The sequence below is a fragment of the Acomys russatus genome, chromosome 11 (genome assembly GCF_903995435.1).
Source record: "Acomys russatus chromosome 11, mAcoRus1.1, whole genome shotgun sequence".
Classification (NCBI taxonomy): Eukaryota; Metazoa; Chordata; class Mammalia; order Rodentia; family Muridae; genus Acomys; species Acomys russatus.
Window position 1 is genome coordinate 6,520,961 of NC_067147.1, and position 23,510 is coordinate 6,544,470.

At 39.3% G+C, this 23,510-nt stretch overlaps 1 protein-coding gene across 1 annotated transcript in view; it reads left to right on the forward strand.

The window, feature by feature from the left end:
• The window catches only part of Tsga10 (testis specific 10), a 104,083-nt gene that overhangs the window by 65,892 nt on the left and 14,681 nt on the right, over positions 1 to 23,510 (forward strand). Inside the window, exons 12-16 of the mRNA XM_051152770.1 lie at positions 3,117 to 3,172; positions 7,092 to 7,260; positions 9,519 to 9,629; positions 11,711 to 11,896; positions 20,140 to 20,349. Coding sequence (XP_051008727.1) covers positions 3,117 to 3,172; positions 7,092 to 7,260; positions 9,519 to 9,629; positions 11,711 to 11,896; positions 20,140 to 20,349 — 732 coding nt within the window. The remainder of the gene's footprint in view (positions 1 to 3,116; positions 3,173 to 7,091; positions 7,261 to 9,518; positions 9,630 to 11,710; positions 11,897 to 20,139; positions 20,350 to 23,510) is intronic.

Below are 23,510 nucleotides of genomic sequence, written 5' to 3' on the forward strand. Positions count from 1 at the left end.
ACAAGCAGCATAGCTTATACTAGCGTCCACTGCCTCTCGTGGGAGAGTTTCAAGGCAGTTCTAAATAGTTTACGGTCAGAGCATAGGCTGCAAAGAGCTACATAAGGATAGAGAAGCAATCATAAAGACACATGTGATGCTGTTGGACTCTTAACGATGTGATAATGTGAGTGAAAGGTTACAGCAGGATCTTTTTTCAGAACGAATATTCTGGCAATTATAAATCTGCATGAAAGATGAAGTGTAAGGAACTGAGACTAGCGATAAGGACTAGTAAAGAGTAAAATGGGGAGGCCTGTATTTAGGAGGCATGAGAGAAACAGCTCTGTTAAGGACGTAGGGCTGAGATACGCTTTCTGCCTCATCAATAGTCCTGCACGTGAAACAGAGCATGCTTGGGAAGGTTGATCATTCACCAGCTGAGTTGGAATTGTCTTCGTGACATGTAAATTACTAGTCATAAGCTGCTGGAATTTTAGGTTTGGAGAGAAAATTGAAATGAATAGATTTGGAATAATGAGCACAGTTGAAGTCATGTAAGGAAATGGTATGTGCATGTGTGTGCTTGCCGAAATCTTTTACAAATTTATGATTTCTTAGGCATGGCCTTGATTATCCTTATATTCAAGACAATAAGCACGATATCCTTTTAAAACACTTGACATTTAGAAATGACTTTTTCCTCTTTCAGAATATCATTTTTTTTCATGGAATGTGCACTCTTTCAAATTCCTCTTAAAGTGTGAACTGCGTTGTGTTTCCTTTATGAGGAAGACTGAGATACAAGTCCATATCAAAATAAAAAACTTTAAGATTTTATGAGATGTCCATCCTATGAATGGAAAATAGTGTGTAAGCAGCATTAGGGAGCTAAGAGTGATGGCCAGGCATCGTGGCACATCCCAGTAAACCCGGAGAGGCAGAGGCAGGACCATCTCTGTGAGCTCAAGGCCAGCTTGTTGTACATAGCAAGGTCCAGGCGAGTTAGAGATACATACACTCTCTCTCAAAAAGCCCAGACAAACAAATGAGACAGTGTTCTCTGCAGTGACATTTTAGAGCTGATGTAACCAACCAATGTCCACAAGTAGGAAGCAAGACTTCCCGTGGTCTAATGGGAGGACATGGAAGTGCCCTAACCTAGAGAGCTCTACGTTACAGTGACTACGACCATTTCCCCCTGGTGATTTTAGCTTTTATTTTAAAGGTTTTATTTTTATTTATGTGTGTGTTTGTGTGTGAGTGTGTTGCAAGTATGTGTGAGTGCCTGAGGAGGCCGGAACGATACGTAGGATCCCCTGGAACTGGAGGCACAGACAGTTGTGAGTCACTTGACATTGGCTGTGGGACTCCAACTGTGGTCCTCTGCGAGAGAGAGTAGTAGCAAGTCCTCCTACTACTGAGCCAAGTCTCCAGCCCTGCTAGTTCTAGTATTAAGAAATATTTTGCTACTTGGTATCAGTTAATGGTAGAGAATTGTAGCAATCTTGTGGATTAAAAGCTGGAATTGGAAAGTTTCTTATTTTGTTTTGTTTGAGACAGGGTTTCTCTGTGTAGCCTGGCTGTCCTGGACTCACTTTGTAGAGTTAGTTGGCTTCAAACTCCCAGCGATCCGCCTGCCTCTTCCTCCTGAGTGTTGGGATTAAAGGCCTGCACCACCAGGCCTGCCGTAGGTTTCTTTTGTATAACTGTGTTTTAACAGTTCACATGAATGCATGTCCCTCACTAGAAGAACATACTCAGTTTGTACAAAGAATATTACATTTTCTTTTTCTTTTTAGGAATATTAAATTTTCTATTGTTAGTAGGTTTGAAAAAATGGTGGTACTAAGGTTCTACTAAAAGAAAACCCGTCTGAAAGGACAGTTACTGGACTCTAGTCAGCGCTTCTTAGCGTGGACATTTTATAACGCTCTTACTGCATCTCACTCTTTATCCTTTTGATTAAAAAAAAAAGCCCTGTTTAGGGTTATAAAGTGTATTCCATGCTTAATCATGTAATGACTTCCAAGGTACTCAATGTTTGTTGATGCTTTCTCTGATTACAGAGTGAGCTATCTTCCCAGATCCCCAAGTATTCCATTTTAATGTATGTGTGTGTGTGTGTGTGTGTGTGTGTGTGTGTGTGTGTGTGTGTTTCTTCAATGAATTTGTTCTTTAGGGGGGTGAAGTGTTTTGTTAATGGCTGTTTTAATCATTCTCTGGCCAAGTGTGTTTGGTCACACTGTCACATGTAGAATCTTCATCATTCTATCAAGGGCAGAAGCTAAAACTACCCTAGAGTGGGCACATGAGTAAAAGAAGACAGTGCATGGTCACTGAGAGCTTTAAAAGGTACGATCATCGCACCAAAGGCAGTATATTCAAATCCATTGCAGCCTCGAGCTTTAAAATACATTGGGACAGATATTTGAAGTTTATATTACTAATATAAATAATACACTCAGTTATTTTTTTCTAAAAAATGAACTTTGTTGCCTACAGTTCTATGTGTAGGACTGAGATAAGGGGAAATCATACCAATGGGTGTCCAATACCAAATGTCAGCACTGCAAACATACATGCATACTGAGAAGTTTGTGTGTAGGAATATATGTGTGTGTCTGTATACATACATGTATATGACAAAAATTAATTTTAAAAAAAGAATCCATGAATTTGAAAGAGAGCCATGGGAGAGTCTGGAGGGAGGAAAGGTAAGAGATGTAACATAATTATATTGTATTATATTATACTTTCAAAAAATAAATAATTAAAAAGAAATATGTTTAGTTACATATTCACTTTCCTAAGTTTTATAACATGAGGAACATATGGAGGTAAATTAGTGCCATTTACTATAGGATATTTCACCACCAAACCATAGTGGCTTGGAAGTCTTATGTAGCTGGATGATTACACAAATCTTTTAACAATATTAGTTACATGATATAATAAATATATTTACATTTCTGAGTGCAAATATGCACACTGATTATAGGCTTTAAGGTGTGGAAAAGAATATGGCATAAATGTTTAAAAGCAAATGAATATCATTGGGGGCAATTTTTATTCATTCAGCTTTGGTAGAAATGAGTTTTAAACAATAGTAACTTAATGTTTGTATTAATTTTAAGGAAAAGACCATTTCAGGCATGAAGAATATCATTGCTGAGATGGAACAGGCATCAAGGTAAGTCATTTAAAAACATTTGAGCATTTACTGGAGACAAAGTACTTTTTATGTGTGATACAAGGGGCTTGTGTTATGTGTCAGGTACTTCCTCTGAGGCCCAGCAGAGGCGTAGGTTGGCTCAGGGAATAAAGGAGAGGATGGTATTCATCAGGTGAAATAAAGCAAAAGGCTTCCAAAGCAGAAATGATAGTAAAGGACCACAGTTTGTGTTCAAACGCTCCTTGAACTACAAGTAGGTGAGTGTATCTGGGCCCTCAAGCATAAGAGAAATGGAGGAGGGCTGGAGAGATGGCTCTGCTGTTAAGAGCACATCCTGCTCTTGCAGAGGACCCAAGCTCAGTTCCCAGCACTCATGGGGTGGCCCGAGGAGTCCCACACTCTTCTGCTCTGCAGCAGGCAACACATGTGGTGCATATACATACATACATACATACATACATACATACAAGACATGCATACACAGGACATTAAGTAAATCTTGGGAAAAAAGAAGTGAAGGAAGGAGAAGCCAAACATGTAAAGAGGCCATTGCACTACACAGATGAGCCTTCATTATCATCCTTTGGGTAGTAAAGACCATTAAAGTTTTTAAATTTCTAAGATAATTTTTTGTTTAATTATCTAGGAGGAAGAAATGGTAAATTGGGCTTTAGAAAAGATAAAGGGAAACAGAAGGAATGAACTGTTTATGATGAGGGATTTTGGGAGATGTCAAGCTGCCAGGTCCCCATTGCACATGACAGGAGGAGTATTAGAAAAAGATGATTTTGCCTCTGGATTTAAAAAGCCTGTATGACCATGTTGCAGACATGTCCAGGAAGCATGATTATGCATTGTTAGCAGGGGAGCTAACCCTGGACACAGTGGTTCCATGGGCTGCATGGGCCCGGGAACTGTGTTCGGTATGGTTCTCTAGAGGAGCAGACCAAATAGCGGCTGAGTACTCCATCATGGCTGTCTGCATGCTGTAGGAGCAGAGAGCTCCACAGCTGCCCAGGCCACACAGCTGGATGCCTCAGCAGCCTGGAACTAGAGTTGGGGCCTAGAGCTCCTGGGAGAGCTGCTGGTACTCTGTCTACACTGGAGGACTGAAGAAGTTGACGTCTGATGACAGTCACAGCTGCCATAATTGCCTACATTCAAGAAGAAGGGCAGGGCCAGACAACACTGCTTTTTCCTGGAAGAGCCATTCAGAGGGTGCTGCCCACTTTGAGGGTGGGTCTTCCCAGGCAGTTAAGCTTCTCCAGAAACACCATCACAGACATTTCCAGAGGTGTGTTTCCTGGGGTGTTAAGTGTCATCAAGTTGATAAGACTGGTTGTAACAGCTCTACTCCTTAACAACTTGACAGTCGCACCCAATGTCTTTCTTAATTTATAAATGAATACTGTAACAAGATCATAAGTCCAGGTGATGTGAAATAACTATCCATGTCCAACTGAAAACACACTAATTCTTCCTCCAAAAAGATGGCAAAGTCCCTTGAGGAATGCTTACTGTCTTGATAATTTATGAATTATGTTTCACAATATAGATATAATGGTACTTAAGTTCTGAAAGCATGTATTACATGTTAAAGCATATATAAGACAGGAAAGAAAAACGCAGAAATCTGATTAATATGTATATCTGTACACACGTGTACATACGCACACATGTGTATGTACTCACACAACCAGGAAATATTGGTGACAATCAGAACCCTAGTTAATATATAACTGGTAACGTGGCTGTAGCTGATAATGTATGACTCCTTCCATATTTCCTCTGCCTTAAGAAAAGCAAATCTTGCTGGGCAGTGGTGGCACACGCCTTTAATCCCAACACTCGGGAGGCAAAAGCAGGCGATCGCTGTGAGTTCGAGGCCTGGCTGGTCTACAAAGTGAGTCCAGAACAGCCAAGGCTACACAGAGAATCCCTGTCTTGAAAAACCAAAACAAACAAACAAAACCCAAGCAACCAAACAAAAAACAAACAAACCTTAGTAAATTGGGGTTCTTTATATAGGAAGCATGGCCCACACCTTCACTCCTAAAGGATCTACAGTTTTTATCATCCTCCCTAGGTTAAGTTGTAGTTTCTTTCCCTTAATCAAAGGGTATTGTAACACTAGGAGATGCACTAAAGGACCTGCATTTCAGAACATGCTGTTTCTTTCCTCCATTGTGGGATACTATTAATCTCCCCCACCCCACCCCATCCCACCCCACCCCACCCTATCCCACCCCACCCCATCCCACCCCACCCCACCCTATCCCACCCCACCCCATCCCACCACACCCCACCCTATCCCACCCCACCCCATCCCACCCCTGGTATTAATCACTCCTAATACTTTAATTCTGTCCGTAGCATTTTGACTCAAGAACCCCAAGTGACCAGGGGGATGCTTTAGCTTTCAGACCAGTGAAATGGTTCTTGCACCTTCTTTTTGAAACACTCTTCCCTCTCTAGAACCAAAGCTTGTAGGACAACAAAGCATAGTTGTTGTGGAAATAGTAAGTAAACGTTCTTCTAGTGCATTGTTAGGGATGATGGAGAGCGGTGCCACTCTCATTTGTATTTCTTAATTCTTGGACCATGAGTATTGGCTAGAGGGAAATAGAACCATATATTGGGCAATTGATTCAGAACAGTTAGAGCCTTCTGGGCTATTGGCACATATTTGGTTCTATAACTCCATCTTTAAAGGCTCTTCCACTGTTCTGTCAAGCCAGCTGCTTTGAGATGGCTGGGAACAAACTAAGACCAGTGGATTCCCTGAGCATAAACCCACTCTTGGATTTATTTGGCTGTGAAATAAGTTCCCTGGTCAGAAGAATTGCTGTGTAATGCCATGACACAGGATAAGGCATTTTGTAAGCATTATGTGCAGGAAAAGTAAGTCTATAACCAGAATAAGTACCTGTTCAGTAGGACAAAGTACTGACTTTTCTCTGATATAAATAATGCAACATAGTAAGAGCCAGATCCAGGTATCATCAAATTCATTAAAGAAATTCATGCTCATATTTCTATTTCTTTACACTCACTTCTGACAGCAAAGTCTTTATTAGGCAGAGTTCTTTAGGGAACACAACCAATAAAATGTATGTATATATGTTAAAAGGGAACTGCCTTATAGGTGTGGAGCAGTGCCAGTGTGTTTACCAGAAGGGCATGGAACTTGGTGGCTGCTCATCTCAAGAAACAGGATGCCTCAGCTGTTCCAGATTGGTGCTGGGGACCTTGAGCTTCTGTAGCTTGTATTAGATGGAAGGCCAAAGAAGCAAGTGTGATAGCAGTTGAGGAAAGAGGCAGTGAGCATGAACACACACTTAGGAGAAGTGCAGGTAGTGTGTGCATGACCTTCCTCCAGGTGACACTGCTTTCCCCTCAGAAAGCCAGTTGGACAGTGTTGTCCACTTTGAGAGTGGGCCTTAACCAATCAACTCGTTCTCTCTTGAGCCACTCTCACAGACATGGGGACCATGTGTCTCCTATTGTTTAAAACTCTGTCAAGTTGAAAATTAAGACTTGCAGGAGTCATGGACAGGACAGGGCATACTCTGGAGAAGTAGGACTGGAGGGAGAATAATGGGCCATGTACCCCAAAAAACAACTTTTAAGGTTGCAGAAGAAGAAGACTGCAGAGGAGAGTCAGCCATAATAGCTGGAGGTATGGTGAAGGCCTTCCTATACGTGTTGGACGTTTTGAGATGCAGCTGGATCTATAGAGTATGCTTTTCATACTGAAGCGATGGACTGCTAGAGAAACTGTAAATGTGGTCTTTGCAGTGTTTGTTCCTTTATATTTAAATGTTTTAAACCTCTGCAGTTGTTTTCATTCTAATTGTCCATCTTCTGTCTTGTGAGAATTTGTTATTCTATTTCAGTAAAGTATCTCTTCTTATGTACTATTTGATTTGTGGAATAGACAGTCTACTGAAGCCCTAATTATGTGCGAACAAGATATTTCCAGAATGCGCCGGCAGTTGGATGAGACAAATGATGAGCTGGGTCAGATTGCCAGGGAAAGAGACATCTTGGCTCATGAGAGTGACACTCTTCAGGAACAGTTTAGCAAAACCAAACAAGAAAACCAGGTATACTTTTTCCAAGAATCTTTTTCTCAAAGAAAAACAATTATTTCTTCTGAGGCACAGCCCTCATTTCATTTTGTAGAAAAGCTTAGACACTGCAACTAGCAACACTCTTGTTTTTTACTTTTATAACAGATTATGTCATATAATTTCTAGATGAAATTCTCAGACATAAAATATTAGATATTAAAGAGAAAGGAATGGGAATATAATGGATTTCTTTTAACCCTTAGAAAAACTTCCATACCAAAGGGTAAGTATTTGAATAAACAAAACAAACAAGGATTAAAAACTATGAGAAAATTTAAAGCAGGGGCATATTTATAAGACACTACATATTACTGTGTTTAAATATTATGTATGGACTACTGTACATTTTGGGGGGACATTTTTAGCACTATGATACTTTTTAAAAGGGAAATTCTAGTTTTATTCTCTAAGCCAATACATTTCACTCTGACAATCTTCAGTTATAATAACAATATTTAAATTGAAGGTTAAAACATTCTGTTTTTGAACAAACAAAAACAACTGATAATATATCTCCTCAGGTGCTTGTCAAGCAGGTGTGAATGAGTCTGAGACCCAAACCATACAAATCTGGTATGGTGCTAGATGCTGCTGGTCCCAGCAGGCAGGAGGCAGAAGCAGGACCAGAAGCTCAAGGTCGTCCTTGGGTACACATCAGTTTGAGGTCATTCTGGGATTGGTGAATTAACAGCTACTATTGACATTTAACATATATTTCTGCTTATTTAATACAATTCAAATTATTAATACTGTTATTTACTTTCTATTGCTGTGATGAAACACCACGACCAAGGCAACTAACTCATAAAAGGAAGTATTTAATTGTGGGCTTGCTCACAGTTTCAGAGATTAGTCCATGATCATCATGGCAAAGAGTGTGACTCCAGTCACCCAGGCATGGTCCTGGAGCAGCAAGCAGCTAGAGCTTACATCCTGATCCACAGGCAGCAGGCAGAGAGAAAAAGAGACTGGATCTGGCATGGGATTTTGAAACCTAAATGCTCATCCCCACTGATACCCCTCCTCCAACAAGGCCACCCCTCCTCCAACAAGGCCACAGCTCCTAGCTTCTCCCAAACTGTTTCATTAATGGGGGGTGGGGGGTGGAACCAAGCATTCAAATACATGATCCTAAGGGGTCCATTCTCATTAAGTCACCACACTGCTTTTACATACACCTTTTAAATGTAGGTGGAATAAAAACTGTGCTACTTAACATCATGCCTCTTCTATTTGAGGAGACAATAGAACCAGTTATTTAAGACTCACATGGGGTTGGCTCTCACTGCTAGGTTGTATTATAGTGTATTTTAAATCCTAAGAATCTAATAATCTGAAGAAATGGATGATAAATGAAGCATTTACTGTAGTGTCCAGGATGCCACTTACTAGCTTACCACGTAAATTTCTCTGCCTCCTTCTACTGCATATTCACGATTGGTCATCAGAAGAAAACTAGCATCACAAGAGCTTACATATGTTCCAGGGTAGTTTCCTTCTTCCCTTAGGTCATGTAAGAGAGGTACTTCTTTACACCACAGGCCAAGAAACAGCACTGTAGAGAGCACGGAGGATGGAGAGAGCTTTATCTTTAACATAATGCCTTTCAACAGAGATGCATGTTCATCACAGAACTCTTCTAAAGAAGGGAAGGAAAAATACTTCCCGGTGTCTTTACCATCCAGTTACTGTTATGTTAGTTTTTAGTGTGTATTTTTACCGATTTCATAGCAATTTACAATTTTAAAGATTGTAAATAGAGTGCTTTATATTTCATATATAGAGAGTGTTTTTTCTTGAGCAGCATTTGAGAATGCCTCAGTACATCTCTATGACAATGGTTCATGGAGTTCCTTTGTGAGAATTTTGTTTACAATAAACAGTGCGTGGATATGCTCATTCCTCGCTAGCTGAAGCTTTAGCTCTTCACTAACGTGGCGGGCAGACACTGTTCCATTGTCCAAGTAGCCTCTCTGTGGCTACTAGTAAAGTCTAATTTAGTGTGACCAACTTGTGCTCCCTCATGATGGCTTGTCTGTCTGGGTCCTGGGATGACTTTACTTGTTTTCTTTTGGGCTTGTTTCTTTACCACTTTCATATGGGTTTTTATATGGTTGTTATATTAATTTTATATAATCATCTGTCTCAAGTATTTATAATTTTCTCTAAATGTTCTCACATATAGGAATTTTTATTTATTAAAGTCAAATCTAGCTATCTTTTTTCCATAGGCACTGGCCAAAAAATTGAATGATACTCATAGTGAACTTAATGACATAAAACAGAAGGTCCAGGACACAAATTTGGAGGTTAACAAGCTGAAGAATATACTGAAGTCTGAGGTACATATATATATTTGTTCCTTGCTCCTTTGTTCCTTGACACCTACAGGTTTTCATAAGACTTAATTTAGTGATAAATTACACTCACTAGAATAGTGACCCAAGTCTTTCTTTACTCGGATATTGAAGTTTTGACTGTGGCAGATTAACTACATACACTTAGAGTCACCAGTGTCCTAAAAGATGGCTCAAGAGCATGTTTCCATGTTTTCCTTCAGTACGCTAAATTCAGAGTAAACATCCCAGACAAGTAGATTCTTCCTACCTGAAGAATAAGGGCCATAAAATGCTATCTTTTCTGTTATAAATGGCAGAGTGGCTCTTCCTGATTGCTGGGCAGGGCAGAATGGGTCACACTGTTATTAGACCACCTGCTTTAAGAGCCAGTATGTCATTGGCATTTGCATGTCTCAGTTAGCCATTGTTTGACTGGTTGTGTGTGTGCATGTGCATGTGGGTGTGCATGGGTGTGTGAGCTCTGTAACATACAGCTCATCTCATCACCATAGAGATGTGCTTCAGTAAAATATCTAAAATAGTATAATACATCACTGTCAAAGATGTGGTGTTCCCTACATAAGACTCAGAGCATCAGTGGGAACGTCACTCAGTTGTGTATTTTATTTAACATATCATTTGATATTTGTATGCAACCATATTTTGAGCGTTTGTTCATAGTGTACATAAATTACAGTTTTAAGGGCTTGGGGAGGTAAGGCATCTTAGGACTTCTAGATTATACTCGTTGCCTTCAGGAGCTTTGGGATTTCTTAGTCTTGAGAAGCAGTACTTTAGTGTGTGCTTAGGTTAATAGACAGGGTAAAGATCCTCTTCTAAGGCCACAAGATGGCAATAGTAGCACTAATTCTAACTGGGAGAACATACATTTGATTAGAAAAGGTAAGTGTTACTGTGTTGTACTTTGGTTAGGATTGCTGACAGGGAAATGCACTGTTGTTGGGGACGGAGAATCTCCTGACATTAGTGAATTATAACTGAAGTTTAAAGAACAAGCTAGGCAGAGCATGGCATTAAGGCTTTTTTCTTTCTGTGCATTTGTGTTCTGTGTTCTGTGTGTGTCTATCTGCATGTGAGTGTGAATGTCTGCAGAGGCTAGATCCCCCTCAAGCCGGAGCTACAGGAAGTTGTGCCCATCATAGTTGCTGGGAGCCAGACTCAGGCCTTTCGTAAGAACAATATGAGTGCTTAACTGCTGAGCCATCTCTACAGCCACTAAGATAAAATATTATTTTGAAGTAGCTAGCAGTGGTAATTTAACATAGTATATTATGTGTAGAACTGAATTTTCCCTATAGAAAATAGGTCCTACTTAAATTCATTCATTTATGATACCACTTTGAAGACATAAAAAATCTGGTTCCCACAGGTAGTGCCTCCAGCTCAGTGGTAAAGTACTTGGCTAGTATGTACAAGGTTCTGTATTCAATCCCTAGCACTGCCCAAAATAAATGTGGCTCTGTATTGTATGTGCAACTTATACATACGTGTATATTATTAGTGTGCATTTGATATTTTACTTTGAGCAGTTTCTGACAACTTAGTAGAAGAAAGCCCAACAGAGATTATAGTCTGTGACCTCAGGGCCTGGAGACATGGCAGAGTGGTAAAGAGCACTCCTGCAGATGACCCAAGTCAACCCCGCGGACCCCAAGCCTCTGGTCGCCAAGGGCACCAGGAATCATTGTGCATACTCCCCCAGTTAACAATAATAAAAATAAATCTTATCAGACACTGACACCTAAGATATGAAAGAGTGCAGAAGTTTGTGTGGCCAAACCAGTGCAATGAACTGGTTGCAAGCAAGGAAGCACTGATGAGAAGGTCAGCAGCTCAGGCCAACAGCATCAGCAGACAGGGTTCGCTCAAAAAGAAACACAGGAACATGCTTGTGCAGGTCCTGAGGGGTCAGTTCTCACTTCCCTGTGTTCCTTACAGGATGACCGTAGGTGAAGGGGAGTGGGATTCGTTCAAGGTCACATTGTGAGTGACTTCCCAGTGGCCCAGACAGCAGTGTCCACATGCACTTTGCATTAAGTAATAACACAAGATTTACTCTTCAGGAATCCGAGAACCGGCAAATAATGGAACAACTCCGAAAAGCCAACGAAGATGCTGAAAACTGGGAAAATAAGGCCCGCCAATCAGAGGCAGATAACAATGCCCTCAAACTGGAACTTATTACTGCTGAAGCGGAGGGCAACAGATTGAAAGAAAAAGTTGATGCCCTTAACAGAGAAGTTGAACAAGTACGTTTGTAGAAATGCATCTACAGTACATCTTGTATCATAATTAAGTGAGCTTTGCTTGGCTTTTCATAAATTTAATGTGTTGATGAACAGTTAAATTATATAAATGCACTGTAAATTATAGCCTCTTAATTATTCTCCTAAGTACCCACAACCAGAATAATCATCATTTTTTTTTAAATTGGGACCTGTTTCAAAAAAAAAAAAAAAAGAACAAAATTTTAAAAAATATAATAAACCAGATCTATTCTTATCCTACAGATATAAGAACATTAGTATGTTACCACATTTGCTTCCTATACCTTTGCTTAAAGAAACAAAACATCGCCGAGCATAGTGGCGCACGCCTTTAATCCCAGCACTCGGGAGGCAGAGGCAGGCAGATCTCTGTGAGTTTGACGCCAGTCTGGTCTACAAAGCGAGTCCAGGACAGCCAAGGATGCACAGAGAAACCCTGTCTCGAAAAACCAAAAAACAAAACAAAACAAAAAACAAAACAAAAAAGCCAAAACCACCACCACCACCACCACAACAACAAACATCAGAGTCAGGAGCAGTGGCTCGGTGGTCAAAAGCTCCTGCTGATCTTTCAGAGGACGTGAGTTACATTCCCAGCCACATGCAGTGGCTCACCTGACCTGTAATTCCAGCCTCATAGATTGGGTCCCTCTTCTGATCTCTGTGGATACCAGCACTTATATGGTGCATGCACGCACACACACACACACAAATAAATAAGTAAGCAAATAAATAAATAAATAAAGCCAAACATTAAAATTATAACTTGTCACCCACATATTGGGTGCATATACATTTCACATTATTTAGCTGCTTTTCTTGAGTTCACACACTTCCTGTGCACCTCTCACCCACCAATGATATATAATGCTTTCTGTTTTCAAGTCAGTCTTGTAGAATTGTGTGTATGTCTGCACATGTCAGTGTGGTGGCATGTGTGAGTGGAGGCAGAAGTTGACATCTGGCATCTTCCTCAATCTATTTCCTCAATTTGGTTTTTGAGACAGAGTCTCTCAATGAACCTGGAGCTTGACAATTAGCCTGACTGGCTGGCCACCAGGCTCCAGGCCCTTCTGTGTCAGCTGACCCAGTGCTGGGATTACAGGTGTACTCTACCATAACAGTCTTAAAAAAAAAAAAAAATGGTTTCTGAGAGGTCTAACTCATGTCCCCATGTTTCCATTGCAAGCATTTTGCTGACTGATGTAACTTCCTAGACCTATGTCCACCGTGTGTGTGTGTGTGTGTGTGTGTGTGTGTGTGTGTGTATGTGTGTAAGACTTTATTTTTAATTATATGTGTGTATGTATATGCATGTGTGAGAAAGAGGGAGGGTCTTTGTGCATGGGAGTGCAGTTCCCATGGACATGAGAAGAGGGTGTTGGATCTCCTGAGTTACAGATGGTTGTTAGCAGCCTGACTTGGGTTCTGGGAACCAGACTTGTGGTTGACAGTGCAGTATGCTTTCTTAATTGCTAAGTCATCTCTCCAGTCCCTGTCATAAGGTACTTGCCTGGAACATCTGAAGGCCTGAAATTTATGCCAGGCACTACAAACAATTTTATTTAAGTAATAAAATGTACGAGTTATCTGTTTGCAACTAGCCTTTTTAAGGTCAGCAGCAATTCATCTGTTTTATTAAAAACATACTTCAAAAAGTGCAAATATTTTCTTCCTTAAGATATCTCCATATTAAGGGCAATATAATTTTTCCCTTTTCTGTAGTAAAGTGTTCTGTAACAAACATTATTTTTATTTCTCTTGGCTCTGTTTCTTAGGCTTATATCTGGAAGAAAGTAACTAATCTAAGACACATGATTTCACTTAGTTTATCAATTTTTTTCTAAAAGTTTACTCATGCCAGAAATCATGGGTTATGCTTTGTTTAAATACTATATTCAATATTATCAGCATTTAAATTTTTCCACAGTTGTGTTTTATGCTTCCTAGATTACAAGTAAAATTGAGTGTCTTTAAATGCTTCTTTTTAAAAACTACAACTGAATCTTTTAATAAAATGATGAGTATTTCCTTTAACACCACAAAAATTATGCAGAATCTTCAGAAGCAACAGTATACATCAGAAATTAATTTGAAAAATTTCCTTCCATATATTGTTAACAAAGTACTTTTTTGTTTTTCTTTCTTTCTTTTCTTCCTTCCTTCCTTTCTTTCTTTGTTTTCATTTTTGCATTTTTGAGACAGGTTTCACTGTGTAGTCCTGGCTGTCCTGGAACTCCCTCTGTAGATCAGGCTAGCCTCAAACTCACAGAGATCTAACTGCCTCTGCCTCCCAAGCATTGGGATTAAAGGTGTGTGCCATTACTACCTGACACACAAAGTACTTTTTAAAATAAGCGTCTTCTGTACTGAAAAGGACTGTGTGTTCTAAAAATATTTTTGATGGGCGTGTAGGACCTGTTTAACGAACTGCTTTCAATATGGCTCAGATGTGTGAGGCTTTTCCACACTCCGTCAGCAGGAGTGAAACCAGTACTAGAAGGCCAGTACTAGGAAGCTGGGAGTTCTTGACAGAAGGCTGACTGACATTTGCCTGTTTCAGATTTTGTCAACAGCAAGTGGCACACACCTGATGAAGAAACAAATTATAGGGTTTAATGTTTCTTGACCACTTAAGGTTCCTCTTAGATGGGTTTTCTCTTGAATTTCTTTTGAATGGGATTTGAATTCTTAAAAAACATTTTGTGTGCGTGAGTGTTTATCTGGACGTATGTGTACATGGGGCCCATGTAGGCCAGAAGAGGGCATCAGATTCTCTGGAACTAATTATAGATGACTGTGAGCAGCTGCGTGGGTGGTAGGGGCCAGACCCTGGTCCTCTACAAGAGCAGGAAGTCCTCTCAACCACTGAGCCAGCTCCCCAGCCCACTGAATGCATTTCTCTTAAACTTGTACACATTTTTCTATTCAATTGTTTGTTTGCTTATTTTTGGTTTTTCAAGATATAGTTTCTTTGTGTAGCCTTCTCTATCCTGGAACTTGCTCTGTGGAAAAGGCTGCCCTTGAACTCTCAGAGATAAGCCTGCCTCTGCCTACTCAGTCCTGGAATTAAAGGCATGTGCTACTGCCACTTGGCTTGTATTTTTCATATTAAGTGTCAGGAGTCCTCTATAAATTTTTTATTACAACCCTTTTGAAGACTTAACAGTTGCAAGATAAAGAGATGTTAAATCCCGATCACTTTGCATTGTTATTAACCTTTTCCCATATGATTTATAATCTTATGTTTTCTTTAAGGAATTCCTTAGTGTCCTATGACCTGGAAGATATTTTCCTATATTCTTATTTAAGCTTATATAGACTTTGAGACAGATAGGAGAGAGAAAGAATAGAGAAAACGTGTGTAATTGTTACCAAAGTACACTCAAGGGAGGGGAGTGTGTGTAACTTCCTCAGTACTCTCGCTTACTATAGTTTACAGTAGAAATTAATGTCAAAGGAGATACAACTGTTGATAACCAGATGGGACCATTGCATATTATATGGGTGTATTATATTTCACAAATATGTCAACTTAAAAACAAAAGTTATTCTAAAAATGTACATATGTGAAATATTTTTAAGCATATGTCTTGCATCCCCTCTTCTTTGACCTTTGAGGAAGGGTTGTAAGATACGTATCCCATTTATGGTTGAGCATTCCAGACACTTGTTCTCTGCATTTTGATCATTGTAAGTTTCTACATTAACAACCATCCACTCTACAAAGACACATATCTGATGAGGACCAAAAACTGCACCAATTTTGACACTGTGTCCCTTTAGCAAAAATAATAGCAGGCTCACCCCTAGCACCTGTGATCTCTCTAGCTGTGGGTTCTTGCCCAGATTTTCAGTACTAGGTATGAATTTCCTCATGTGTGGTGGGTCATAAATCTGAGGAGAAAGTTGTTGGTTATCCTCATAACAGTCACAGCACTTCTGCGTCCAAGGTGCATCTTTTTAAAAGAAGATTTATGTATTTATTATGTACACAGCATTCTGCCTGCATTCCAGAAGAGGGCACAGACGCAATTATAGATGGTTGTCAGCTACCATGTGGCTGCTAGGAATTGAACTCCTGATCGTTGGAAGAGCAGTACTCTTAACCTCTGAGCCATCTCTCCAGCCCCCAAGGTGCATCTTTCCATGCCTGTTGTTGTTATAGTTGCAGGGTCAATACTGTTATGAAGTACTGACCCTGAGTCAGACTGTTGATGGCTCTCTACCCCTAGCAGCCTGCACAGCACCTCTAGTATATGATTGCTTCCAGGTCAGTTCCAGCTCGATTTCTTCATGTCAGGTGACCAAAGTGTGTGGAGTCTCTAGCTAGAGTCTCGCTGTCATTTTTTCCCCTTTGAGATAGGATGTCAGTGTATAGCCCAAGCTGACCTTGCCTGCTATGTCTCCCATATTATAGGGGTGCACCACTACACCAAGTTTGTACCTTATTCATTTTCAAGTTTCTGCTTTTTCTAATGCCTTTACTGAGAATGATTCTTATGTCATACAGTTTGCCTATTGAAAATATATTCACTGGTGTTTGGGATATTGAGAGTTATGGCCCTGTAAAAATGAGCACTTTTGAACATTTTCATCACTCTTAAAAGAAACAGTGTACTCATTAACTATCATGGTCAGCTACCTCACTTTCTTTCATGTCTTTGATACATGTTGGGTTAAATTTTTTTAAAAAAGGATTTCTTTTTTTTTCTTTTAAAGATTTATTTATTTATTATTATGAATACAGTGCTCTGTCTGTGTGTATACCCACAGGCCAGAAGAGGGCATCAGATCTCAGAGATGGTTGTGAGCCATCATGTGGTTGCTGGGAATTGAACTCAGGACTTCTAGAGGAGCAGTCAATGCCCTTAACCCCTGAGCCATCTCTCCAGCCCCTGGGTTCAATTTTATACATGGTATTAACCATAATTTTTTATCCTTAACATAAATCATATTTGGTCATTTTATGTGTGTGTGTGCTGAAACTTGTTTTCTAGTTTTTTTTTCCTGTTGTGGTTGAACTTTTTCTTATAATAGCCTGTATGGCTTTAGCATCCAAGTGATACTGGATTGATATAGTAACTTAGAAGTATTCCTTTTGCTTGTGGTGTTTGTAAGATTTGTGTATAGTTGCTGCCGCTTCATTAAAGGTTTGATAGAATTGAAAGCTAAAGCCATCTGAACCTGTGCTTTTTGGAAAGTTTTAAAATTGCTAGTCAGACTTTTTTTTGTTGTTGTTGCTATAGGCCTGTTCTATTTCTTTTATATTCATTTTAATAGTGCTTTTAGGAATTTGTCAATTTCATCAAAGTTAATTTAATGATAGAGTATATCTTTATAATCCTTTTATTTAATAAATCATAATTGCTTGGTTTCATCAAATTGAGAATATCTTTGGCCATTATTTATTCAAGTATTTTTTCTCCCTTGCCTTTTTCTCTAAGATTCTGAAATTTAAACTACAAATATGTGGACCATTTGACACTGTTCCACAGATTATGAAGGCACTGTATATTTTCCTAGTCTTTCCTTCTTTTTTGTTTCTTCTTCTATTGTTTATGTATAGTTGCTATTTTTGTGTGTTGTGGGTGTATTATGTGATTAATACATATGAGCACATTTGTGTCTTTATACAATGATATAATTCATTGAATAACAATACATTCATAAGCTGAATAAATTTTATCAGTTGCTATTTGCCCAGTAATACCAGTTTTGCTCTATAGCTAGTTGTAGGCAACCACAGGTTCTTTTATTCTATTCCTCTTTACTCTCAAGCCCTTAGTACTTTGCACCTTACATATGTATGTACATGGATAATAGGATGTCCAAGGAGAGCTTAGAGTGTCTGTCCTCAAGATGGAGGTGGTAACCTGACACACGTGCAGAAAGAGTCCCCGGGGACAGATAAGACAAGACTCCTGAGTGCACGGTGCAGAGCTGCGCAGAGCAGGGATGGAAGCAGGGATCCTTTGCCATGGCAGGTTTCCTGGACAGGAATCACAAGACGGCACTGAATAGTCAGAGGGCCTGCCAGCATTTGGTCTTGGAGGGCTTCTTCTAAAGTCCCAGGAAAGGTTATATTTGCTTTCATAGATAAGCCCAGACATCTGTTTTTTCTGATTTGGTATAATTTCTGGTGTCATTGTTTATTGCCATGGTACTCAGAGCTCAATGGCTAGTCAGAGACTTCGTCTTAAAAAATAATGTAGAAGCTGGGTGTGGTGGCACATGCCTTTAATCCCAGCACTCAGGAGGCAGAGACAGGTGATCATCGCTGTGAGTTCGAGGCCAGCCTGGTCTACAAGGCAAGCCTAGGACAGCCAAGGCTACACAGAGAAACTGTCTCAAAAAACCAAAAAAAAAAAAAAAAAAAAAAAAAAAAAAAAAGATATGGAAAGTGACTTAAGGAATACACTAGATGTTGACCTCTGATCCCCTCCCCCTCCACCCCCCATGATGTAGAGTCGCTCCTTCTTGGCAGTTAAACTCAGATTAAGGCTGTTGCCATGTAAGATGAGTCATTCAGGGTCAGGTGCACACTGAAAGCTGGTATCCATGCAGCATAGACTCAGCCAAGGAGGCCCTCCATGTTCTAGTCATTGTCTCCTGGTACTGCCACCTCTGCAGTTTTTCATCTGTTTATAATGATTGATGTCCATTCTGGTTGTGGATCCAATTTTTCTGAAATTTTACATGTCTGGCGTGTTGGGTTTATACTTGTTAGTTTTATTTGCTGAGACATTTTGTTATATACTTGTTTGCCTTGAACTTGCAACATAGCCTTGAATTTCCAATCATCTTAGTACAACCTACAACCTCCAGAGGAATCTTTTTCTTTTTCTTTTCATGGTTTTTTTTCAAGACAAGGTCGCTCTGTGTAGCCTTGACTGTTCTGGACTTGCTTTGCAGACCAGGCTGGCCTCGAACTCACAGCGATCCACCTGCCTCTGCCTCTCTGAGTGCTGGGATTACAGGTGTGCCATTGCACCTGGCCAAGGTGAGCTTTCAAAAAACAAGAAGGTTGGCCAGTTCTCCTCACCTGGGAAGGTCACAGGCCACTAAGCCTGCCTTACTGGGCTTCATGCATCTCCTGTTACTTTTCTGTGAATGTCAGCTCCACTCAGAGCAGCTTTTTCTCAGTTGTTGGAGTGTTGTTCTTGCATCCAAACAGAGCTGTGGCACTTTGCACCTTTTCAGCTTGCACCAGCTCTTCCTGCTATGTGTCCACTCACTGTTCAGTCATTTCCTTAGGGAAGCCTTTCCTGGCTCTCTGATTCTTCCAGCACAGGTCAGTTTTGTTGTTGTTGTTTCCAACTTTTTCCAGAAATATGTTCTTAATGTGTTTATACATTCATCTGTAACATATTTGATTGATACAGGTCTTCTCTGTAGTAGAAGTTTGTGAGAGCAGAGCTAATTTTGCTTCCCACTGAATTTGTACAGAGTATCCTGTAAAAGTGTGATGGGTGGGTGGACAGATGGATGGCTAGAGAGAGGGTGTGAAGGGTGAGTAAGAAGGGCTACAGGAGGAAGGGAGATCGCGAGGGTGAAGGGGACATTGAGTTATGCCCAAATAATGTGTGTCAGGAATTTTTAGTGTTTTATACTTGTAAAAGCACACACAGTTTTTGCCTCCCAGTTGTCCTTCATGTTATAGCAAACAAATACTGCTCTGTAGGTGGCAGTGCACTTACGTAAGCGTCGTGCTGGGGAAAAGGTGTGGAGAGTGGAATTATTTTGAACATTTGAAAGCATTTATGTAACTTGAATCTCGTATTACGGCTTTTAAAATATGCTTTTCCCCATAATTGGTTGTGCTTAGTTTGTACTTGATCAGAGCTTGTTCTCTCGGAAGTACTAGTGTTAGAAACTTGTCAGTCTTCATTGTGTGATAGCATAACTGATACAGACATGTCAGTCAAGGATTGAGAAAGAGCTCTGTGAATGGGACGGTGGCTGTTGTGGTGGTGGCTGTTCTTTGCAGCAGCAACAGCTATTGTATTGTAGGACATGTAAACTGTGCAAATACAGACACAGCTGTAGACCAAGCTCTGTATATCACAGTGGCATTGAACCTGCAGGTATCTTAACAGGAAACTGATTGTATCTCCCTCCCAGCAGCACCTGGATTCTGAGGTCGACTGCTCTAACCCTGAGAGGTTCGCCCCACTGTTGTCCATGCTGACTTTCTTACCTGTGCATTCATCTTGTTTTTGCAGCACTTAAATGCAGAGCGCTCTTACAAATCTCAGATTTCCACTTTACACAAGTCTCTTGTGAAGATGGAGGAGGAGCTTCAGAAGGTTCAGTTTGAAAAGGTGTCTGCGCTTGCTGATTTGTCCTCCACGAGAGAGCTCTGCATTAAACTGGACTCAAGCAAAGAACTGCTTAACCGACAGCTGGTTGCCAAAGATCAGGAAATAGAAATGGTATGGAATACTTTAGAATTGCTGGTACTTTAACAGTACTACAATTTTGAAAAAGGGTTTTTGTTTTTTATATAAAATATCATATCAGATAATTATGCCTTTTTGCTTTAAATTTTGTTTTTATTGTACTTTAATATTTTTATTTGTAAACTTTAAAAGGTTAGTTTGTGACAGCTGTGTTCTAAAGAATTCAAGAACATTTAAAAGACGAAAATCTTCCTTTGAACTTGTAGTTTGCAGTTATGTTTAGCTAGAATTATAAAGCACACTGACAGAGCTGTGAGCAAAGAACCACAGCCTTATCCATCTGAATTATAACCTTGTGACTTTCTTTCAGCTAAGCTTACCTAATAATTGAATGAGTTATTTTAAGTTACAATGCATTTGACTGTATCTACTTTTTGCCTACACTATGGATATAACATTCAAACCATACAGGCTCATGCTCTCCAGGATCTCCCAATATTGACATAAAAGTAATTTGAGATGAATAGAAAAATAGGGGAAGTCCATAAGGAATTACTGCTGAGCTCAGATGGGTGAGGCATCCCTCATGAGCAGTGGTGGAGGTCCATGTGGATTCTTGAATGAAAACGAGTACTTTTTAGTGACCAGTGTGATGTGTTTGAGAAATAACTGGTAGCAAATCTGGGGAGATGGAATTCAGCTCTTAGTATATACATGCTGTACCATTGGTCACCTTGGTTATTAATTATTACTAAACCTTACTGAATTTATTATTTGGTTAATCCATCCTTTATGATGCATTTGAGAATCACCTGTTTAGTTTATTTTATAAGAATATACTATTAATATTTTAATTATGTGCTATCTGCCCAAATCACCACTCTTTTTTAATTATTTTTATTTCATCACAGACTTTTAAAAGATTAATTCACTACTGTAAAAACTTAAAAAATATTTTATTTTACTTAAAAATTTACTTGATTTTTTTTCTAATTGGAAAAGTGTTAGCGTGTTACTGTAACAACTGAAATGATGTAAAATCAAAGTATCAGTTATAATCTCATAGTTTATAAAAATAGGATGCCACTTGCAAGTAGAGTTCAGTTTTATTGTAATCTTTAAGTTTTAAATCCTAGCCCTCAGCAGAACTGTATATAAGGCTTGGTAACAACTTAAATGAAAAAAAATTTACTGTAAGTTTTGTAGCTTTCTCTTCACACAGCTTTTCAAAATTAAGTATGACATTAACTACCATGACTGTTTCTGTATGTGCTTTTTTACGCAAACTATTTATGTGTGTGTCTTAGTTTCTTTGGTAAGCTGTGATGTCAGATGCCAGGATCATCCTTTTATTTTTATACCACTTCAGTTATCAAAGACATTGATCTTAAAAAAATTCTGTGGTAATTTAAATGAGAGTGGCCATCATAGGCTCATATGTTTGAGTGTTGTCAAGAACTGTTTGGAAAGGTTCTGGAGGTGTCACCTTGTTGGAAAAGGTGTGTCACTGGGGCTGAGCTTTGTGGTATCAGAAGCCCACACCATTCCCAGCTAGCAGCCTTTCTGCCCCTATTTGTGTATAAGGAGGTGAGCGCTCAGCTCCTCAGCACTGTGCTTGTCTGCGCTCAGCGGCCTGCAGTGATGGTGATGGGCTCACTTCTGAAACTGTAACCCCCAGTGTACATTTTATTCTATAAGTTGCCTTGGTCATGGTGTCTTATGACAGCAACAAAGACAACTTGTGGTTTCTAAGGTGATAGATTGGCCTTTAATAAATTAAATGAAGAGTACCTATTACCTAGTTCCCCTTAATGATTACATTTTGAAAAATTATAGTCTGGTATAAGTATAGTGTTAACATTGGTCCAGGCAAACAAGAGACTTTCCACTGCAGATCTGTCATGTTTCCCCTTTTCAGACTTGCGTCGTTCTCCTATCAGCATGCTCCTTACCTCTGCCAGCCATCTACCTGTTCCCCACTTCTGTGATTTTTGTCATTTCAAGAACCAGCAAGAATGGGTGAGGGACAATGAAAGAGGGCAGTCGGGGGCATACATATAAATACATAAATATACTCTACTTTCAATGCCAGGTAAAATTAATTTAAAGGAATGTTAATATATACGAAATCACATGATATATTTGTTTTGACCACTGGCTTTTTTCTTCTTCTCAGCCTAAATCTCTGTAGTCTCAGGTTGTTGCATCTGCCATTGTTGACTTTTTACTGCTAAATTTCTGTGCTGTTGGTGTAACAGTTTAACTATTCTCCCGCTGAGGATCATCTGGGTTATTTTCAGTTTGGAACTTTTGAAAATAAAGTTACCATAAACATTTGTGAGAAGTTTCTGTTGTTTTATTTGCTTTTTGAGACAGGGTTTCACTGTGTATTTTAGTTGTATGTGCATAGGTCTTCATTTCACTGCAAATGTTTACAAATGCTAATTTTAGGTGATAGTTAATCGTATGATTACTTTTTTAGAGAAGTACCAAGCAATTTTCCTAGGTGTTTATATCATTTTTTTTTTCTTGTCTGTTAACAACGAGGTGATCTAGTTTCTCCACATCCTTGTTCAAATTTGGTGTTGTCACTTACAATTTTTTTCTTTAGCATTCTTATGTATGTAAAGTGCTGCATGAGGGTGATTTAAATATGCATTTATCTACTGGATGGCAAAATTGAACTTTTCTTCATGCTTCTGTTTGCTATCTGCATGTCTTTGTTGTGACATGTCTCTAGTTATTTGTTCATAGTCTCATTGCATTGTTTGCTTTCAAATGTTAAAACTGACTTTTAACATTAAACTGCTTTTAACATTAAGTTAAAAGCAGAAAATTTGCATAAACCTCTAAACAAATTTAAAACCTGAAATAGTAATTTGAAAACTTTCAGAAAGCAAACTTAGGCCTTGATTGCTTTAGTTGTGAATTCCCTTAAATGTTTAAAGATGTGCTGATACAAAAATGTTTAACTCTTACAAATAAGCGAGAACATTTCTTAACACATTCTAGGACTCCAGTATAATGCCCAAGCCTGGCTAAAACCTACACTCAAATGTTGGTGTTCAATTGAACTGGCATGCCAGGTGATTCTGTGCCTTTATGGGGAAAGCGTTCAGGTGTTCATCATGAAGTATAGTAGTTGCTGTAGTTTTTTCATAGATGCCTTTTATAAGAGTGAGAACATTTTCTTG